Consider the following 21,111-nt stretch of genomic DNA (forward strand, 5'->3'; position numbering starts at 1 on the left):
ATGGTATAGTGGAAATTGGATAAATGAAGCAACAGTTCAGCTCTTACTATCCTGTAGTTCTTTTATTAATACCATGGTCCAACAAATAATGTAACGGTTAAATACAACAATAATAATCCACTTAAGATGAGAAGTTAACAAAAAATATGCACAACATTAAAAAAGGCAGAAGGGCGTCGCAGGGGTGTCAGACTCAGATTAGGCAGTAGGCCAGATTTGTTGGAGTGAGACCTCATGGGGGCCGTCATGGTCATGGTCATTGTCATGGTCATGGTCATCATCATGGTCATGGTCATTGTCATGGTCATTATCATGGTCATGGTCATTGTCATGGTCATGGTCATGGTCATCATCATTTTTCTGCATGAGTCTTATATAGTGGTGATTTACTCCTTTACTACACACACTTCTGAGTAAACAACGCATATTGGTTCATCAAGTACTGTACTGCTCTTTCTTAGAATATATAACTTTAATTCATATAGTGTCCACTGTTATCCTCTCTACCTGTCCCTGTAGTCATGGCCTCCTCATTGCAAATGTCTGCTGCTCCGAAGCTACAAAGAAAAATTAAGAGTGATATTACTGCATACTTCAATATCAATATCAATAGTATATATCAACATTTCCATAATATTTGCAAAGTCTATGGATCGCCATATTTTGGGTGATATAAAAAGGCTAATATTTTAATTCAATTTAATATTTTGCTTGAGAATAGGTTGACAACGCTACAATGATATTAATCAAGGCTACAACGTTAGCCGAATAGTTATGTTGCTAATCATTAGGCCTTTGTCTCTCTTTACCAGTTGCCACTTGTGTTTGTCCTCTTGAAAATAAATCTGTAAGCTTGGCACATTTGGCAGCATCCTCCTCCAATGCCTTTCTTTTTTCCAACCTGGCTTTTTCATCCCCTCCTGCCCTCTTCCTCCCGTCCATCCTCCCTGACGCGTATCGTTGCGGTCGGGCCGGCCCAGCTATCCGTAGCTGAGAAAACTTTTCGGAAAAGACGGCTAAGGACCGAACCAACTCTATTTTGGAGGGGTGAAGTTCTCCTCTCCCAAATTGAGTTGGTTGAGTTCCATAATGGACTGAACCAACTCTATTATTTGGGAGGGGTGAACTTCCTCGCATGGTACAACCCATGCAGAGGCTGCGGTGTCAGAATGCTGAACGTGTTTAACCCACTTTAAGAGAAGATGGACTAACGTGACAAATGTCAACAAATAAAATTCTCGACCGGCCCAGAAATGAAGCGGCCCACCGGGAACTCTCCCGATTACCCACCCCGGGCCTGTGTGAAGCTGTGTTGCCTGAAATGGCATCATCATCATCATCATCAGCATTGAAGAGCCAAACATCCTTTCTGTCGGACTGGCAGGAAGAATCTAGAGATGGTTTCCTCTCACAACTCTTTCTGCCCTCTACATATTCGACAGAACATTCCTAAAAGCAAAAAAGAAAACTGAGAAAGGCCATTCTTCACTCTCTATGTACTGTATTGTATCTATCTATCAATTAATGTCATGTATTTATTTATATACTATATTTACTTACTTATCAAGATTAGTCTTGTACAGGCAGCACACCTGTGTGCGCACGGGGGCGGAGCTCCGCCGTGCGCGATACCGAGAGCCGCCACCCTGATATAATGGAAGGGGAAACAGTCATAAATAAAACTGTGATAAATCAGTACATTCTAGCATAATTCACACAAGCCAAGGTAACATATTTATTTATCATCCAATCCAGGCTGAATTCAAGTCAGAAACTACACTAAAATCATCCTTATAATGTGTTCTAATCTAGTATACGTCCTGCAATAATATTTGTCATCTCTTCATCAAATAATCTTCATTTATTTCTCTTTATTGGCCTCACATGGATTTATCTGCTACATTATTGTTTTCCATCTAGTCTCATTCTAGAGCGATCTTATTCCTCTCTGTAGTCCTCCATAATGATCCCCGTAGTATCACACCTGTCAAGTGTGTGTGTTTGTGTGTGTGTGTTTTTTAAATATATATCTTTGGTGGTGAATTTGGGTGATGGGCTTTGCGGGTTGGTGTTGCCTGCAAGATGCTATGTGTTGGTGACGTAGTCGCCATCCCTTCTCCATATTCATGTGTGTGTGCGTGCTGCCACCGCATCGCTGATTGGTCCCGTCACAAAGACGGCGCGGCGGCCGAGGACCGCGAGTGCCTGCGTGCAGCGTGCCGCGCAGACAGAGGAGGAGGAGGGGGAGGGGGAGGGGGAGGGGGAGGGACAGAGAAAGTGAGGGGGAGCAAAGCAGGGGAGGGAGGCTGATAGAGCAGGGAGAGGAGGAAAGGATGTGAAGGACCACCCTTATCGAGCATAGCCGCTCGCACGGAGCCTACCAAAGGGGACCTTCCCACACACACACCATGGCCCGCCGGCCAATCAGAGCGCTCGCATCCCTGACCCATCCTCCCTCGTACAACTGCTCATCCGTGGCTCAGCAGATGTGAGGTGATGCGGTAGGAAGCGAGCCCGTGAGCCACCTGGACAGCGAAAATTGAAAGTCACTGTGTTTTTAGACGGCGGTTTGGGTTAGCGGCTTGTGAGGAATTGTGGGCAGGGAGGAGAACACCGGTTGAGACACGCTGGCGGCAGGGTAGCGGCGCTCGGCCAGTCTGGACAGCCTGCCGCATCTGAACCGGCGTTCGGGCTTAACAAGTGTCGTCTGCATCCCCTCTGTTGGCAACTTTCAGCCTCTGAGCCGGCGACATGACTTTGTCTCTGAGTGATTCTGGATGCGCCGCATAAGAGAGGAGGACGAGGGGGACTTCATGAGGCTCGGCGATGATGACAAAGCATGCTGGACAGATGACAATCTGACACGGAAACAGCGGGACAGAGGTTGAAGAGAGGCCATGAGAGCCAGGAGAGAGGCCAGGATGGTGTCAGCCTGTTCACCATGCACAAACATAAGGTCAGGTCTGATTTCTGTTCCCTTTCTTTAGCTGCGGCACTTTCTCCTTCCGTCGTCTCGAGTTCTCGGCGCATTCATTAGCTGACGCGCGTAACGGGTGAGATGCATGCGCGTGAAATAAATGTGTTACTCATGTGTCGGCCATGGATAACCTTTGATGTTAGAAAACGTAAAGAAAGTGTTGCAATAGCATTTGTCAAGATGTACATGTTTATACAAGATATACAATATAAGATGGTATCCAAAGATATCAATACAGGCAAGTATTAAATGACTGACATCCAAATCTGATTTGCACAGTTAAAAGAAAACCCCCCCCCTGGTTTATTTTCACCTATAGTGCTCTCTGTACTCTACAATCCAGAATTGGCTTCCTGACAATCTACTGAATTAAGTGTGAATGTAGTTTCCACTGCCCTGATCACATGACTACAATGACCCTGCTATTGTTTCTTCAGCTGTACCCTTTTCTGTTTGACCTTTCCTGCCCAAAATGCAGCCGCTTGCTCTCCGTCCACAGCAGACTTCTGAATGTCAAGGACATTATTCAGACTTGCCTCAGAAATTCAACAAGGCCTTTACGACATAAAAATAATGTGACGGCGGCTGTTTAGCTGTTCTTATACATTCAATACATAAAGCTGCGACTTCCCGAGTGTCCGCATATATTTGTTCTCTGCTACTTCAGCGTTCAAATATGCTCCGTCAGCGTTTCCTTTCTCCAGCAATTCATTCCAACAGGAGAAATGTGCCAAAAGTTGTTAATATGCACATGTGTTTGACCCTAACCTGATGAATGCAGGGCGTGGTGGATCAAATCTCTGTACGTCGGTGTTCCCTCTAATAAACGCCTCTCGCACAGACACAGGCGTTTGAGTAGGAGGGATTTTCCAGCTGTCTTCAAGGCCTCCTAAATCTCCGCCGTGATCTCTGCTCCCCAGGTCCATTAGGGGCAATTTGGTTCGATTTACTGCGCCTGTCGACAGGGACACGGGGCAGTCCTCGCGCTGCTTCAGGTTACCACAGTGATAAATACTCCCCGGCAGGTATTACTGTGTTGCACTCGCATAACTATCTCCGCAGCCCCGTCGCGAATCACCAATGAGAGTCATCAAGGAGCGAAGGCCGCGCTCGTAGCTTCCATTGATTCCTTATTTTATGAAGAGACTACTTTAAAAAATCCCTAAATTGCTTTTGGAAAAAAATTAGAGCGAGAGAGAGATTGGTTCTATGAAATGGGCTCCCCTTTTTTTAAATGGTGATACAAATAATGGCATGTCGGTCATACAGACGGCCATGATGCACAACTTTTCTTTTCTTTGCCGTCAACATTTATCCGTCTTTATAAGTCAATTTTACATCATTTAAAACCCAAGTAAAATGTACTTTTTATTCCTGACAGTGTTGAAGTGATTCAACATTATTTCGAAGAAAACAAAGAAATGAAGGATGCTTCTTCAGACACTGACTCGGAGATATAAACTGAAAATATTGTTCTTTGTCTGCGGACTTTTGGGATGGATTGATAATAATAACTATTTCAAAAGTGAGTCATCAAACCCTTCTCAGTTTCCCGAAAAAAATCTTGTCTAAAAAAAAACTTCCAATAATATATTCACACGTCTGAACCTGAGTCATTATCAAATCACAGCCCGTATTTTGGGCCAGCTGTTGTTGTCCCTCGCTGTAGGTGATTCATTAAGTCCCCTGTCTGTCACTGGCACGCCCACTTCCTGCTTCTTGTGAAAGATCTTGTTTTCATGCTCGGTGGACATCTGCCTCACTGTAGAGTGACGGGAGATATGCACTCCATTTCATGGCGTGAACCAAACTACATTTAGAGACTTCTGTCCGTATCCGTCCTCCATCGGAGCTCAAATGATTCCAATCCATCCGTCCTTTAGCCCACTTAAGTTACTGTCTTAATGAATGTAGTATTGGTTGCATGGGGTGGGATTTGTGGTCTGTGAGGTAATGAAGCTTCCATTGCACCACTCAGAATAAAGTAAATTGGGGCACTAACAGTATGTTGGCAATGATGAGGAGAACACGGAGCAGGGAAGAGCCAGTCATAATGCACGCCGCTCCCCATGGATCAATCCAAGTGGGCCATGTGTCGGCCTCCAACCGGACTTTATCACACGGCCGCTGGTGACTCGCGCTGTAATTCGCATATGTTCATCGGCAAATCAATTCAACTGATCGCGCCGAATGTCTATACGTCTGCCCCAGCAGGCCAACATTTAATCTATTTTATATATCTTTTCGGCAAAAAAGCACTCTTATCCAGGTGCACATCCACAAGGGTTGAAATATAAATGTGTTGTAGGATGGAGATCAATCTGTCTTGTTGAAATGAAGAGCACAATGCAGGGCCACGGAGGATCAACGCTAAACTCTAAAGACATCCACTGTCAAATGAAACTCTTAGTGCCAGATTGCCTTTTTGAAATGTATCCATCCGTCTTCAATGGGAGGTCCGTTTCTTAGGTTTCATTAATCAGTGGCGTAATCTGTCTCGTCTGCATTGCCTTCCAGCGCAGCAGACATGATTGCTTTCCCCTGTTAGTTCCAAATGGGCCATGGAGTGTTCTTCCTGCGGGCTTCTTCTGTTCCTCTGCTTCCTACGTTTGTAAGAGAACAGCCACTCAGGGCCAACATCGAGCAGCAGCGCGACATTAGGCTCGAAATGCTAAATCTTGGGTGTTTAATCTCAAAAAAAGGAAATTCCTCAGTTTAATAACACCCCCCCCCCCCCCCCCCCCGTGTGAGAAAAAGTAAAACTTCATGACCTCTCTGACGGGCACAAGATCCGTGGTTGCCGTTGCACAGCCGAAGGGAACTTCTGAATAGATGCCGAGGAGCTCGGTCAGGGGTAAAGGAGTGGGAAGAGATTGCTTTGGCTGGAGAGGAAAATGTATTATCAGGTGCCACGGCAGAAATGAATTGATTGAATAGATGGAGGAGTGGTCGAGGGCCTGTGATCACAGTGATTCATGGTACATGTGGGCGCTCGGCACTGAGTCACAGCTGCGACAGCCCAACCACACACTGCTTTGCTTTTCATACAAAGACCCACACGCACGTAGCTTTGTGCAAAATGTCGGTCGGAAACGTTTCTCGTTTGTTTTGAATCGTCTGGACGGGAATAAGGCTCAAAGTAACTGTTGAATAAGCGTACCGAGAAGACTCAAAGTGGGCGTTCTGGTCCTCTTGAAAGTAACGCGTGTTTTGTTTGTTCTAACCAGGAAACAAAAAATTAAAAAAAGTTCCATACCTTCTGCGAGGACCAGATATAATAACACACCGTATAACAAAGGGTACAGACTATTTCTGTTTGTCTTCTGGACCTGAGGCATCAACGTCAGTGCATTTTAAAGTTGGCGCTATTTGCCGTCAGAACAGTCACGTCATGAAAAAGCAAAGATATTCTACCGAAACCTCTCATTCACTCTTCTCTACCCTCACTGATAGGCCAAGCAAAAGAAGTGGAAGAAACTGATATGGAAACCCCAAAGGTAGGATATAACTCAACAAGCACATGAGCGTTGCCTGTATATGACAGCTTCACGTCCCTAAACTCATACTAAATGTGTATTTCTACATCTGTATATACACCATGTTTTATTTAACGTATGTTCGTAGTCTTTAAGTCATGTGACTATCACATCGCAGAATGTCACGCTGGCTCGTCCCAAAAAGAGAGAGAGAGAGATGTTTGGTTCCTTCCTCGACTGCCTCTCCGCTCCTTCTGGTCTTCTGATTTCACAGTGGGTGAAGATCCAGGAGCAAAAGTGCTGAAGCAACATTCACTGAAGCCTTGTCAGCGTTGTCCTCTGCCGGAGCACCGCAGGGTTAGAGGTTGGGACATCGTCATTTCGATTCCACTACGGCCGTGTCGTGGCTAGAATATGAGCGCTCGCTGCCTTCTTGCCAGGGCAAGACGAGAGAGAAACTGTAAAACTCTGCTGTGAATTAATAGGCACCGATTTCACAGTTGGTTAGTTAGTTAGTTAGTTAGTTATGACAAGTTCTACGAGCCATATAATGTCTTCGGTAGCTCTGGAGGAGATATTAAGACTGATGATGTCATAATGATCGGCCCAGAAGTGACACATTTATTGCAGAAAGCCGGCGTTGCGAACAGGATTTTTGGCAATTTGAATGATCCAGTTGCATTAATGGGAAATTAAATTTGGAGCTCGACAGTGAGTCCTCCAAATTATTGAAACTATCATATTATATTGCTGGAGTTTAAACATTGAATAGTGTGTTTATTAGAACTGTTGTTTATAACGCCCTAAAACTCTTTCTCGATTATCTTCCCAATAGTTTCCTCGCATATTACATTTCAGTGTTTTAGGAGTGTTAAGAGAGCACTTATGTCTTCAAACTACAGGCAGGATTAAGGATTAGGGCAGTCTATTTACAGTTCTTGCATTTTTTTTAGACATCATTGAGTTGCGTGTGTTAATTTGAGTATTGATATTGTACCATTACTTCCACAAATGGAATGGAAAATAATAATTTGTGTCGATGCAAACATCATGCCAGCTGGTTCAGGCAGCAAGCCTGAAAGTATTCACAGCAACTTTGTTTTGGCCGGACAGTACGAGGGCTCTGAGTGGGTGAGTGTGGCTGGAGAGGGTGCAATTGATGAAAACACATGCTCCCATTCATACATGTTTTCATATTGATATGCTTTCCTCTGACAGACGTGACTTGTTGGTTTGAGAATGGATGGTTGGCGTCACTTCCTCCAAAGAATCCATAAAGTGGATACATATTTTAGCAACCACTTTATTGCTCCATGGCACGTGAGCTGTGATGAGGGGATTCTGAGCCCGGTTTAGGCATCCTTTTAAATCTTAGGGACAGAAAATCAATCAATTAGTCCCACAGCATTTTGTCTATCAAGTACAAAAGATATGGTGAAGAATAAAAGATCAAAAGGCAGTAATAACGTTCCAAAGTTGTGCATTTGTGTCCTGTTAGTGCCAGGTTGGTAAATACGAAGCACTTGAGTATTATCTTTTGGATTTAGAAGTCATGTAAGACAGACCTACGGCGTGCTGCTATCTGAGGACAGTAGAGAACAATTTCCTTCTCTCCAATGTTTGACCTTGTGGATGTTATCCAGGGCTTCAGGTTTCCATCCACAGCGACCGGTGTGATGCGGACGAAGCACTGGGTCTTGATTTTGATTCATGGAATTTGAGCTGTGCAGATTTAACCCCTGCAGAGCCGAGGTGTTTTGAAAGGCTGAGGCCTCGCCGGGCGCTTGTCGCCATGAGTGACGTTGAGCATTTGTGATGCTCGAAATAGCTCAAGTCACGTCCTTGAAGGCCTTTTGGGTGATAATGGCGGTGGTAAGCAAATGGAAAGTCAGTATTTCTGTGTGTGTGTGTGTGTGTGCTTCTTGGCAAATATACAAACTGCACAGGAATCTCCTAAAGGTCCTCAAATTTAGTGTTAAGAAGATTTGTGACATTTTTTCTATTAATTTGGATTAATATATATATATACATATATATTCATGGATTTATGTTTGAACTTAAATTGTAAAAAAACAAATACGACTAAATTTAGTGATAAGAAGATTTGTACCAATTTTTCTATTGATTTGGATTAATAGATATATAGATATTCATGGATTTTTATTTGAACTTAAATTGTAAAAAAAAAAAAAATACGACTGAAAAGACCAAATGCTTTAAACATATTTACAGTGGTTAAAGAGCTTCCTCCAGGTGACTGACAGAAACGAGTGTGACCGTCAGTGCAGCGATACATTAGCAGCTCAAGTGTGTACCCTCCACTACTGAATGGGGACCAGATCGGGGGGGATATCAGCAGAACCCGATCCCTCCGAGTCGTGACATCTTTTTTGTGAACAGAACCACTGTGTATTTGAGGCGCTCAGGGTTATGGATGTGATGACTCATTGATGTGCTGCAAAATAGCTACAGCTACAGTTCAGGATGAAGGTATATACAATGCTCCTTTTAAGGTGACTTTTAGCAGAAGCTATGAGTTATTGTTTGTGTAGCGATAGCCCACTGCATCAAATGAACAGAGCAGACCAATGTCAAAAAAGATGCAGAATAACTGCTGGCTGGATCGGTCACATCTGGCCAACACAGTCCGCCTCTATGGCCGGTTCTGGTCCATTTCATGTTAGTGCAGCCCGATGCAGAGGGGTAGGCGGAGTTACTCACTGACTTTACTCTCATCAGTGGGATCCAAACAAATATGTTGGTTTAATAGAGATAATCCCAAACTCCATTTTACACCACCTCTTCTCTCTCTTGCTCTGCTTTGTTTAGTAATGATGAGTGTCTGTGTGTCGGTCTGTGTGTTTTTGAGGTTTTTAAAAAAGAAACCTCGGCCTATTTTCATCTTGCCTGCTGCAGCAGAAACAGGAAATGGAGGGCTTTAATGTCAGCATGTGCCTTGCTTTGTTCTTTTATTCATGGGCCACGTGACGGCCTCGCAGAAGGCCATCAGTATTTTACTCCATCACTTTTTGGGTTGACCTGAAATTGAACACAACATCAATCACTTGCTCTTTAATTATAATTTGTTTTGCAATCGAACATATTTTGTGGTTCAGCATCACTTCCCCTCTCCCTCCCTGGGCTTGTATGTTTCAATCGACGTTGGCGGTCTGCAAAGTGTCTGTTCTGTCCTCAGTGGGATGTCTGCTGCTGCTGTGTGTTCTGCATCCCATTTAATTTGACTTGGGCTTCCTACCGGGCCGGTTTCTGTTGTGCCTCCCAGTCCCATGTTCACATCTGTTTAACCTTATTCTGATCTGTCGCCTGTGACTCTGTTGATCAGACGTGTAAACCTGAACTACGACGCCGTCTGTCTTCAATCCACACCTCCTCTTCGTTCACAAACATCAACAAACATGTTCTCCCTGTAGACTGATTTAAATGTGTTGGAATTAAGTTAATACATCTGTGTCGTTCTATTTCTTTTTTTTGCGAAGGTTTTACACCATAGTTCCCATGCTTGAATAATTCTTTAGAATAATAATTTGCATAAATAGTGTGCATAGTCGCACGTGTGTGCATACGGGATATTCCCGTGTGCGAGTGCTGCGAATGCATTTCTGCTCTCTGTCTCCACACTGTGGCCTCCAGCGGTCAGATTGATCGACATGTTCCACAACAAAACAAACGGCCATCCCGTCACATGGTCACCCAGTTCCCTCTCTGGTCAGATAGTAGAGATCAATCTCTGGGAGGTTTGGGCAACATGAGTAGGAACGTGGTACATGCGTAATCTATGGCGTGTTAAGGGGAGATGAACGCCAGGCAAATGGAGAGTCGAACTCACCCTGCCATCCAATCCCACAAAGCAGTGTGACGGGATTAATCCGGATTATCTGACAATACTGTTCTTGGAGTTAAATGAAAAATCTCTGGGCGAGTTTAGGGTTCAAGGAATGTTAAAAAAAAAAAGTCCCCTGACAGCTGTTTTGCTGACTAATAGTTAATGACTACTATCTGTTAAGGTGTAACTCAATCCATGAATTATGAGTTTGAACCTCCATTTTTTGCATTACTTTTTTAAAACCTTTGCATAAAAAGCACATTGAACATGTATTCAGGAGAAATACGGGTGAATCACTAAATGTGTATGTGAAAGTAAATCAATTCCTGTTTGTGCCTGAAGCCAGTGGGTGTTAGTGGCTGATCGTCAGACGTTGTTTGGTCAGCAGGGGGCGTCGGTGAGAGGAGCACGTCTCTGGCGGGTGACTCTTCTCGAGAGGAGCTGTCCATTCAGCACCACTCTGTAGCGCTTCTCCTCAGCAGGCTAGACAGTGAGTCAAATGACAGTCACACACACACTCAGCTAGAAAGATGACACGAGATAAAGCGAGACAGGCTTCAAAGGCCCCAAAAACACTCGAATGAGACCAAAAGTATGGCCTGATGTATATAATCCGTCTTTTAGTAATCATGCATGGTATTATTTGCGTTATGGTGATATTCTCTTCCTAATGGTTTTGAAATTAAAGTGAATTGACTAAGCAAAAGGCAATGGGTAGCCAGCCTCTGTGTGTTAAAGCTGAGGTAAACAACCTCCTGTTGCATTATTGGACATAACAGGCTAATGTCTACTTCTTTAACACATCTATTTCATTTGTATTTTGTAGTGTAACAGTATTTTTTGGGGATGCAGAAGTAATGAAATGTCACAATGAGCCCTCTGGCTGCTTTGATGCATTCTTATTTATGAAATAATAAGGATATGTATGAATAAAGCATGCTCCTCGGTGCATCAGCCACATTAGTAGAGGAGGCGAGGTCGAGATGAACTGCTCGTCCATTGCAGAAATGCTCAGCAGATGACATCATACTGCCTGAACTCTGCGTCTGTCCTGGATGTTTCCGGGAACCATCGCCAACAATGTGATTTATTGCTGGCATTAGTATGCTGCACCGTGACTGCAGGTATTGTTTCCGGTGGGGCGGGGGGGGGGGGGGGGGTTCAGTGACATTCTTAGTAAGCCTTTGACAAGGTGGGCACCAGATGACCTCTGTGTGAGACGACTTCCTGTCCTTTTGCTTGACTGAAGCCCAGGCTACATCCCTCACTACTTGACCTGGGAAGGGATTAGAGCTCTTACATCCCCGGCTCTTTTCCTCTCCTCCCTTTCCTCTCCCTGCAGTCTTACCACTTTTGTTGCAATGTGGGAGAAACGAGGCTGGCTAATAATATACAGGGAGAGCCTGTGCCTGTCCAATGGTGCAGAATTAGAGGCTCACTCACTGATCCTCTTCCCTCTGACAGTTTTTCATAATAAAAGAAATCATGATTTTTTTCTGAGTTCTAAAAGTCAGCAGTCGATGGCTAGTTATGGGATGTTTTATGGAGCCCTCTACAGCCCGAAATACACATGTGTAAATATTCAAAAGGAAAAAAAAACGTGCATGTTGTATGGTATTTACTTTGGAATAATGGACCAATGCCAACTAAAACTCACATTCACAAAGTTATAACATGTTTCCGTGAATCTGTGCTACTTAATGCTTTTGTTTTGAATCCCATTGAAAAAGGGGCCCATGCCGATTACCTTGGCATCAGTGTCTGTTCCAAAGTGTTCCCAATATATAACAGTGGGGCTTTTCAGTCTCTCCGATGCCGTTTTGGAAAGACAGTAACAGGTGTTACGTTCCCTGGCATGCTATCGGTCAGAAGTCTCTGCGAAATATATGTAGCGCACCGGCCGGCGTACTTTTTACACCACCAAAGTTACTCGTCGACTCAGAGCTGTTTACTGATCCCAGTTCTGAACGGGACCCACGACCTGTGACGGGAACATGAGACCAAGAGCCCAAGTGCAACTGCATCCTCTTCCTGCAATTCTTCTTTTTTCTTTTTTTTTTAAGTCATGCACCTGCTCTCTCCTGACAAGCTCAGTGACTCAGCAGGCTAAGCTCAATAACAATAACAACGACTTCATATTGAGCTATACTTAACTAAACATATTACCACGTGCATTACCCGTCACCAAATTAATAACGTCTTAACCATAAAGGGGTTTCATGAGTGTGTGAGTGTGTGCGCGTGTGTTTCTGGATTTGCCTCAGCCATGGTATTAGCCACACTTAATGAGTTGTGATGTGCAGGGCTTTAAAAGGATTAAAGGGGAAGAATGTGCTGCCTCCTGACCCGCTGCCTGCGGTCATTCCTTTTGATGGCAGCTTCTATGAAAGTGAACGCTCGGTGGCTCTCTGACCCCTGAGGCCTGAGGCCGGGTCTGTGGTTCTGGATGAAATGCGTGTTATTATACACTTTTATGGGATTGAAAAACCCGATGTTAAATTAGCGATTCAATAACCACCTAACTGTTGTTAGGGTTAGTTGCTTTCATGCCGAGAGCAGAGATGCTGAGCTAACTTTTTATTAATATTACTATTATATCAGAAGCTAAACATGTAGTTCTCTTTTCTGCAGTTAGTTTTGCTGCTTCAATGTCCCACGGTATTTGCTGTCGTGACATTCCTGCGCGCATAGAAATGTTTATAGTCACTGAAAGCAGCCTTTTTAATTATTGAAGTGAATCATTAAATAAAAGGCTCATACATTCCTACAATGCATAATTCAAATAACAATATATATATATATTAGGGCTGTCAATCGATTAAAAAAAATTAACTAATTAATCGCACATTTTGAAATTGCGATTAATTAATCGCGATTAATCGCAATTAAAAGTTAAAAGTTAAAAGTTCATTCTTTTTAAAGACAAAACTTCACACAGAGCTGTGTTTTCAAAGAGGCTCCTACCTATAAAGTGCCAGCAAGGTATTTAATATCGTGGATGATAAATTGTTTCTTCAGTGAAACATCAGATTAGTAAAAAAAAAAAGAAGTATATTGAGACCCCATTGGTCCTGTCATCTTTAACATTGAACACAGCAGAACCAGTGGCCTTGATAACTGACTGACATTCAAATATGTCACGTTAACCCTCTGGAGGCTGAGGACATTTTATACATTTTACAAAAAAAATTAAATTCACCGTTTAACCCTTGTGTTGCCTTCGGGTCATTTTGACCCGAATCAATATTACACCCTCCTGCCGCCTTCGGGTTAATTTGACCCCATTCAATGTTTAATGTCGGTGTTCTTTCGGTAGTCAACAAACAAACATAAAGTGCCTCACACTTAAACTTGGAAAACAATATTAATTCTAATAATTTTCTGGAGGTTTTAATTGCTGGCGTCAAATTGAACCCAAAGGGTAAAATATGTTTTGAATCGGGTCAAAATGACCCAAAGGCGGGGGAGGGTTAAATATTTAATCGGGTCAAAATGACCCAAAGGCAACACAAGGGTTAAAAGTGTTTCCCTTCTTTTTAAAGACAAAACTTCACACAGAGCTGTGTTTTCAAAGAGGCTCCTACATATACAGTGCCAGCGAGGTATTTAATATCGTGGATGATAAATTGTTTCTTCAGTGAAACATCAGATTAGTAAAAAAAAAGAAATATATTGAGACCCCATTGGTCCTGTCATCTTTAACACTGAACAGCAGAACCAGTGGCCTTGGTAACTGACTGACATTCACATATGTCACGTTAACCCTCTGGAGGCTGGGGCATTTTATACATTTTACAAAATAAATTAAATTCACCGTTTAAAGTCTTTTGCATGTGACACACCCCCACGTGTTATACATCAAACATTCCAGAACAATCTCAGCTCTGAAATGAGCCTCATTGTCCTCGCGCCGTGTCCTCTGGTTGTCTGACTGACAGGCTGCTAAATGAGCCTAACCTGTGAGGTGGGAGGTCCTTTGTGATTTACTTGGTGTTCATTGGTTTGACCAATCACGTTGAAGGTTTCGTGTGTCGCGTTCTTTCCGCGCCGCGTCACCCGACACGTCGCCCCTCTGTTCCTCTGTGTATCAGAGGGGGAGACGGGAGGAAGGAGGAGCAGGAGGAAACCCGACTGATTCATCCACGAGTTAAACTGATTTCTGCTCCTTATTTTCGCGGAGAAATGATTGTTTTAAAAACGGAAACAGTGTCAAACCGTACTGCCGCGGTTTAAAAAAAAAAAAAAAAAAAAGTGCGTTACTTGCGTTAAAATATTTTAGTGCGTTAACGCGGCCAAATTAATCGCATAGATTAACGCGTTAACGCTGACAGCCCTAATATATATATATATATAGCCTACAGGGGACTGGTATAGGGGGGTGGAAATGTACGTGCAGGTCTCTATCTAGAAGAAAACATTTGATGTGGATGTTAGCATGTGGATGATTTATGCGTACAAACTTAAAGTGGACCATCTACTGGTGGTGCACTTACTGCAATACCGTTAAAGTGTAAGCCATTACACATGTAGTTGAGCTGATTTTACATAATGTTTAAGTATTTTTGAGTATTGGAATATTTTTAAAGCAACCGTCGACCGTCGAAGAGTCCCAGATTCAACACGAAAAGTGACTCATTGAACAAAGTGTTGCTCTTCTTTCTAGCCTGGGACTTTAAGTGTCAAGCTCGAAGTCTGTAAGTTGGTTGAAAACGGGTTGATATGATGCTAAAAAGTGGTTTGGCTAGATTGAGAGACAGAGTTGCTATTGTTACTCTCATTTCTGACACGGTAGTATTGTGACTCAGTTATTTTACAGAACCCGTGACTAAATATTGTGGTCAGGGTTGAGATTAGGGGTCTACTGTCTGTTACCAAGTGAGCTGGGCATGCTGACATTTGCGGCTTACGTGACGAGCGCACAGATGGATCCCTCCCCAGCACGGTTGCTCAGGGGTTCTGGGTTTTTGGAAAGCCCGACATGAAAGACGGCAGACGTCTGACTATTGAGACACAGCTGACATCGCTGTTAATCCAGAGCTCGACGGGCCCGCTGCGTCGGCCAATGAAACGGATGAAAAGGATTGATCTAAGGCCCCAGTTAGATTTTGAAACTCAGGTTATTACAGTAATAAAACATGCTGGAGTCAACTAAGCAAGCTGAGTCACCATAATGTCCATCGGATTTATCATGCATGCAGAGCACGTACACAGCGCGCCGCTATAAACACGGGGAGGACCAGAACTCTCAATGCATTAAGAGATTAGCAGGGATAGCTGCTGACACTGAACAGGGCTGGAGGACAATACAAGAGGAAGGAATCGCAGCAGGTCCCCCTGACCCCCACGTAATACCCTTCTCATACATAGTGTGGAGGTGTGTGTGTGTGTGTGGGGGGGGGGTATCCTCCACACTGGGCCAGCGAGGCTTACAATGGAGATAAACAGAGAAAGGGAGCCATCTAGGGAAGAGAACGGAGAGAACAAGAGGGGGGAGGGACGGGGAGGGGGGGGGGGATAGAGAGCCTGCGCCTGCTCCCTGTGAGCACAGCGAGCGCAGCCTTCATCCGCAGCGGAGACCGAGGGGAGAGACGGAGAGAGAGTTTGAGCGAGCAGGCAGAGACGCTGTGTGAGGGGAGGGGGGGGAGGCGGTGCGAGCGCAATGAGAGAAACGACACGGCGTTAGAAAGGAAAGAGCGGCGGGCCACGTCGGCGGTCGTCTGCAGTCGCCAGCTCTGCTGCGTGCTTCGCGGGTGTGCTCTCGAAACACTGCGGCGCAGGTCGCCTCCTTCTCTTGCGGGGGGGGGAAACCGAAGAACCTCGGGGAGGTGGGAATTTCTGGCACAAGTCGCTCGGCACTGCGGCACCTCGGTGCGAGCGGCGGGATGTAGCAGGAAGGCGGGCGCGCCTGAGGATCGTCCGTCCAGACTTTGGTCCCCCCCCCCCCCCGACCATCCATCTGTCTCCGCGTCCACTGCTCCCTTCGGTCCCCCCTCCCCATCCCCCGTGCAGCTCTGCGCTCCGTGGATGGGAGCGGAGGCTTCGGCAGGCTGTCGGTCAGCATGCGGCGGTGTGAACGGGCAGCCCAGTGCCCACAGCACGCTATGGACGTCAGACACTCCTCGCCGTACTAATGAAAGGCTTCAAGCTCGCCTGGTAAGGCTGAACGGAGAGCGCAGGTTTTCCCCTTTGTGTGTGAGACTGCGTATTGGAAATGTGAGCCGGTTTCTTTCTTTCTCTCTTTTCCCTCCTGTGTGTGGCTGTCGTTTATGCAAAGCGCCACCCGGCCAGGTGCATGACGCCTGTGGCTCCAAGACGACGTCCTCTGTTGACAAGGCTGCGCTGTCAAATATCTGTGCTTTTTAAAGAGGGCACATTGGATACATAACCATGTGTGCGTCCAGTGTGTTATTCTTCCCGCTGTGGCGACCCGGCTTTGCTCCCCTCTGGCGGGCTCAGTGTGAGCAGAGCAGCTGAGGAGAGGCACTCACGTGGCGGCCGGGAAGAGAGCCGGCACATGCTCCCTCCGTCTTCCCCACACTTTCCCGCTGCCGCCGACCTCCCCGCTTGTTTTCCCCGTTCCCTCGGTGCCTCACATGGACAAACAGATCCGCGTTTTTTCCAGGAAAACTTTTCCTTTTCCTCACCTGTTTCACCACAGCGTGTGCACTTTCTCCATTCTCTCCTCTATCCATCCTCCCCCCCCCCCCCTGTTTTTGTTTATGCTCCTCCTCCTCCTCCTCTTGCCTGATATTTTTAGAGACGAATTACATAGCACTGCAGGAGGGAAAAAAACCAGGAGGGGAGCAGTTTCGGCAACGTGCGTCCTGCTTCCTTCCTTTTCACTTTCATGAGGATCTCTTCTTTTTTTTCGGTCTCTTTTTCACTTTCTATATTTGTCTGTGTTCTTCTATCATTTACAACCTCTCTCCTCTGCTTTTTTATACCAATCAAATATATGACTTCGTTCTCCAGTCGTTTTTTTAATTTATTTTTATTTTACATGAGACTGTCGATTGTAGCTTTGAAGGTTTTCTCTCAGGGCTTCATGATAATAATTGAGTGCAGACTGTATACACACAGGTTGCTTTACCGGAAAACAGCCATCTGCTGGCTTCCCACAGTCTCTGACACATGTAGTTGTCTGGCTCGCTCGCTGGGTATAGTTTGCATGCCATGTTGTTGTTGTCATGTTATATAATGGCACATGCGTGTATAGTTGTACTGTATCCGATATCCCCACAAAATGTCATGTTGTGCTTTTTACCTTTTTATCAAGACTGCGTTAGTAACAAGGGAGTTTTAAAGATTACTCTTTATTTCAGCCATGTTTCAGTCCACCTTGAAAGAGGGAGGAGTCAATGAAAGAAGAAGTGATCGTAAATTCATCAATGAGAGGATCCAGCAGCAAGCTCACCCTGATTATTTGTGTATATTAGATCTGCATTCTGTCCTCCCAGGGACAATCTGCTTCTAAGGCCAAACGGTGTGACCTCAATGTACCTCAATGTGTTATAAACCAGTCGCTGCCACCAGATGAAGCAGTTTATTTATCCAGGTACTCGATGGAACTATACAAGGATTCTTGTACACTCTCAGTAAAGTTTTATTATTTGTTCTTCCCATTTTTATTATATATTATATATTTTCAGGCGGCCCTGTCGGGTGTATGTTGGTCACATACGACCGACCGTGTGTGCGTGCGAGCGTGAGATCGCTCCGGATGTGGCGGCTAGCCCCCGACGTGGGGATGTTTGCTCTCGATACGACATTTGGTGTGACTTAAACCTGCACACAGATGTGCACGCACAGCCAGCGGCAGCAGCAGCTGTAGCAACAGCGAGGCCCAGACGGCAGGCCTGAGCTGGAGCTCACTCTCTGCACGGGGCACCGCGGAGAAGCCTGCCGTCGCACGCATAAATGCCCGTGCGCGCGTCTTTTTGCGACCGACTCGTCCGGTCGATTTTTTAAAATTTTATTCATCGTTGCCGATTGGAGCAGGTGACCGTGCTGCCCAGTGTTGCGGTCGGAGCTCTGTGGAGAAGTCTTCCAGCCTTCACCCTTTGAGACTGCATGCTGTCATGCAGACAAACCGAACATCAAAGACTTTGGGAAACTTGCGACGTCCGCCAGGCACGGGATGCCTCAGATCCTCACATCCGCACGTGCATACCGTGTACCTTTCCACTGCCGAGCCACTAATGTCTCCCCGGGCTATTTTAAACTGACTTTCAAAAAAAATCGTAGCACCAATAATAAGATTCATTTCAATAAGTGAAGCATGAGAGAGGGAGGGTTCTTCTTTATTTAACCGTAGGTGAGCTGCTGGTCGATCAGCTGATCCTCTAGATTTAAAATCTAGATAAAAAAGAAGGGATGATCAAGCCCCCTTCACTTGCTTGGGAAACCCTAATGTCCACAGCTAAGAGTTCGTTAGGAATGTACTGGGCTCGGAACCAACAGCACCCTTCCAGATTAAGCACTGCACCATCAGACTGGGCCACAATGGACTTCCGAGTTCACAGCAGGGGCCCTGCAGGGAAGAGAAACCGCAGAATTGTTTCCCTTCTGGCCACAACTTATTATTAACTCTCTCTCTTTCTTCTCTCTCTCTCTTTCTCTCTCTCTTGTCCCCGGTCCCCTCTTTTTGTTTTTTCTACTGCATCCTACCCACAAGCCATTTGTCATCGCTGATTATGCTCTATTCCCCACCACACTCCTCTGCCTGCTACCTGGAGGCTATACGGATATTTGTAGAGTAGACGATACTCAGTGTTAGGTAATGCACACCTGCACACCTGGTAGAAAGGAAAATATGTATACAAAAATAAAAGGTTCATAAATTCCTGCACACTGTCAGCACTGGGTGTATTAGTGACACAAAGGGATAATAGGTGCCATTCAGAGACTTGAAGAGAAAACTTTCCACAAAACAGAAATAGTTACTGTACAACTCACACATAGACACATATACACAAGGAATGGTCTGCAATTAGTTGATGTAGAAGTGATTTACAGAACTTGAAAGCATCAAAGCGTCCTATGGGGCATGTATTCTGGGACATAATTTACAAAGATCACACACACTCTCTCTCCCCCCTTCCCTCACCTGCTCTCTGTCCCTCAGCCGGCTTCCTTCCGCCTCTGGGGCAACGTGTCCCACGGGGGCTTAATCCGGTTGCCAGTTTCCTACCCCCTCCCGCCCCTCTCCGACATCTCCACCGAGTCCTTGAATTACCTCACAGGGCCGGAGTAGTGCTCTAGAATTTAAATCAGTGGTGTTTAATTATAGCTGCTGTGAAAACAGGTTATTGGACCCAGAGGTACAGCAGGTCACAGCTTCAATGAGGACCGCCCCCAAAAAAAATTGGTCCAGGCCCACGTTAGGTTGCCACACATTGAGGATAATTAGGCAGCTTAATTAAGCCTGGGCCAAACGCTCCAGTTATGCTCGTGGGATTGGATTTAAATAGTTTCAGGAAAGGTAACGAGACGCCGTGGTTTCTCTCTGTATTTCATAATTTCTCTTCGATGCTGACACGCAGCGATCAACACCAACAAATATGCGTCCGGACCCCTCAAACCGTCTCCCTGAGTGAAATGTAGATATCGGCTGTCAGGGACACCGATCGCTCCTTTTACTCCGGACATGTTCACGGCAAAGTGCACTTAAACTCCCGGGCTTCGTAGGTAACTAATGGTGTGTGTTAATGCTTTATGCTTCAGCATCACCCCGCTCACACACACACACAAACACACAAGCACACGCCCTCCCGCAGCGCTCTCTTTCTCCCTCTAGTTGGGAACACTTCAAGTCGGCGTGCACATGAACGGCTTGACGGGCTGCCATGGCAACTGCACGGCCGAGACACAGTCGGTCTGACAGATATTTCCGACCCAGCCAGGCGCCGCCACTTTTGATGTTGCCGTGACAACTCGGTAAACAGCACGCTTTCCTCTCAAAAAAAGATGGAGAGATCTGTTGAGTATTTGAGTGTTTATTTCGGGTTACAGTTGCGCCGTCAATGAATTGGGGGGAATCGAAACTACTCGAGCCTGTCAGTCATTAATGAGTACTATGAGTGAATCAACAGGGAAGTGCCCATGGCTGTTCACGACATACCGTTAATCAATCTGACCATCTGCATGTCGCCTGGGTGCAACCACAAAGAGAGCAGAGGTCCCTCTAAGTAGGTCAGTTGATGCGAGGCCGGCCGGCCAGGCGGGCTTATCTGGGCACACAGTGGTCCGGCTCAGTGGATCAGCTCGCTTTGTTCCACAGCACGGCTCCCACAGAGGCCGCCAGCATTTGCTGCTGCCCCCCCCGGGTCAAGTGTTTCCAGCAGCTCAGCTCAGGGCTCTGCCGGCGTCTTTATAGAGTTCCAGAGGTGACTGTGGTCATCTTTATGTATGAATGTGGGAATGGGTCAAGATGACCTCCCTTATTTTCCCGTAGTACCGTTTGTTTGAGAGTTGACGTGTAGATAGTACTGTAGCTGTCATCGTGTTTCATTTGTAAACGCCAATTAGTTTGGTTGTGTGTGAAGCACCACAACAAAAGTTCTTATGCTTGGCTGAGGACGAAAAGTTGGCGTATCAATAAAAACGATGTGCAACGGAATGAAACGTGTGAACTATAAATCACGATGTGTCACTTAAACTTCCACCTCAGAGATGAAAAATGGTGGTGCAAGAAAACATGCGATGAGGGCAGAGCTCATGAGGAGAATTGATTTATGAGGAAACAAACTGGAAACTTGCATTTTTGGGAGATGTGATTAAGCGTTGCGCTACATTTGGATGGAAACCCGATTTGT

The 21,111-nt window shown here is 45.4% G+C and overlaps 1 protein-coding gene across 6 annotated transcripts in view; it reads left to right on the forward strand.

Annotated features, from left to right (window-relative positions):
• The window catches only part of LOC130210372 (protein Aster-B-like), an 86,899-nt gene that overhangs the window by 33,415 nt on the left and 32,373 nt on the right, over positions 1 to 21,111 (forward strand). The window contains exon 1 of one of the 6 annotated variants that reach the window (XM_056440578.1): positions 6,454 to 6,474. The exons of 2 other annotated variants lie outside the window; for them this stretch is intronic. Coding sequence is in view for 1 of the 4 variants with exons in the window: in XM_056440573.1 (XP_056296548.1) it covers positions 16,428 to 16,450 (23 nt within the window). In the remaining 3 variants the exon portion in view is untranslated. Of the gene's footprint in view, positions 1 to 6,453; positions 6,475 to 15,627; positions 15,643 to 15,942; positions 16,451 to 16,493; positions 16,511 to 21,111 lie in introns of those variants that run through there. 3 more of the 6 variants (XM_056440579.1, XM_056440573.1, XM_056440575.1) reach the window with 3 other exon arrangements.

Source organism: Pseudoliparis swirei, chromosome 20, assembly GCF_029220125.1.
Source record: "Pseudoliparis swirei isolate HS2019 ecotype Mariana Trench chromosome 20, NWPU_hadal_v1, whole genome shotgun sequence".
NCBI classification, from domain to species: domain Eukaryota; kingdom Metazoa; phylum Chordata; class Actinopteri; order Perciformes; family Liparidae; genus Pseudoliparis; species Pseudoliparis swirei.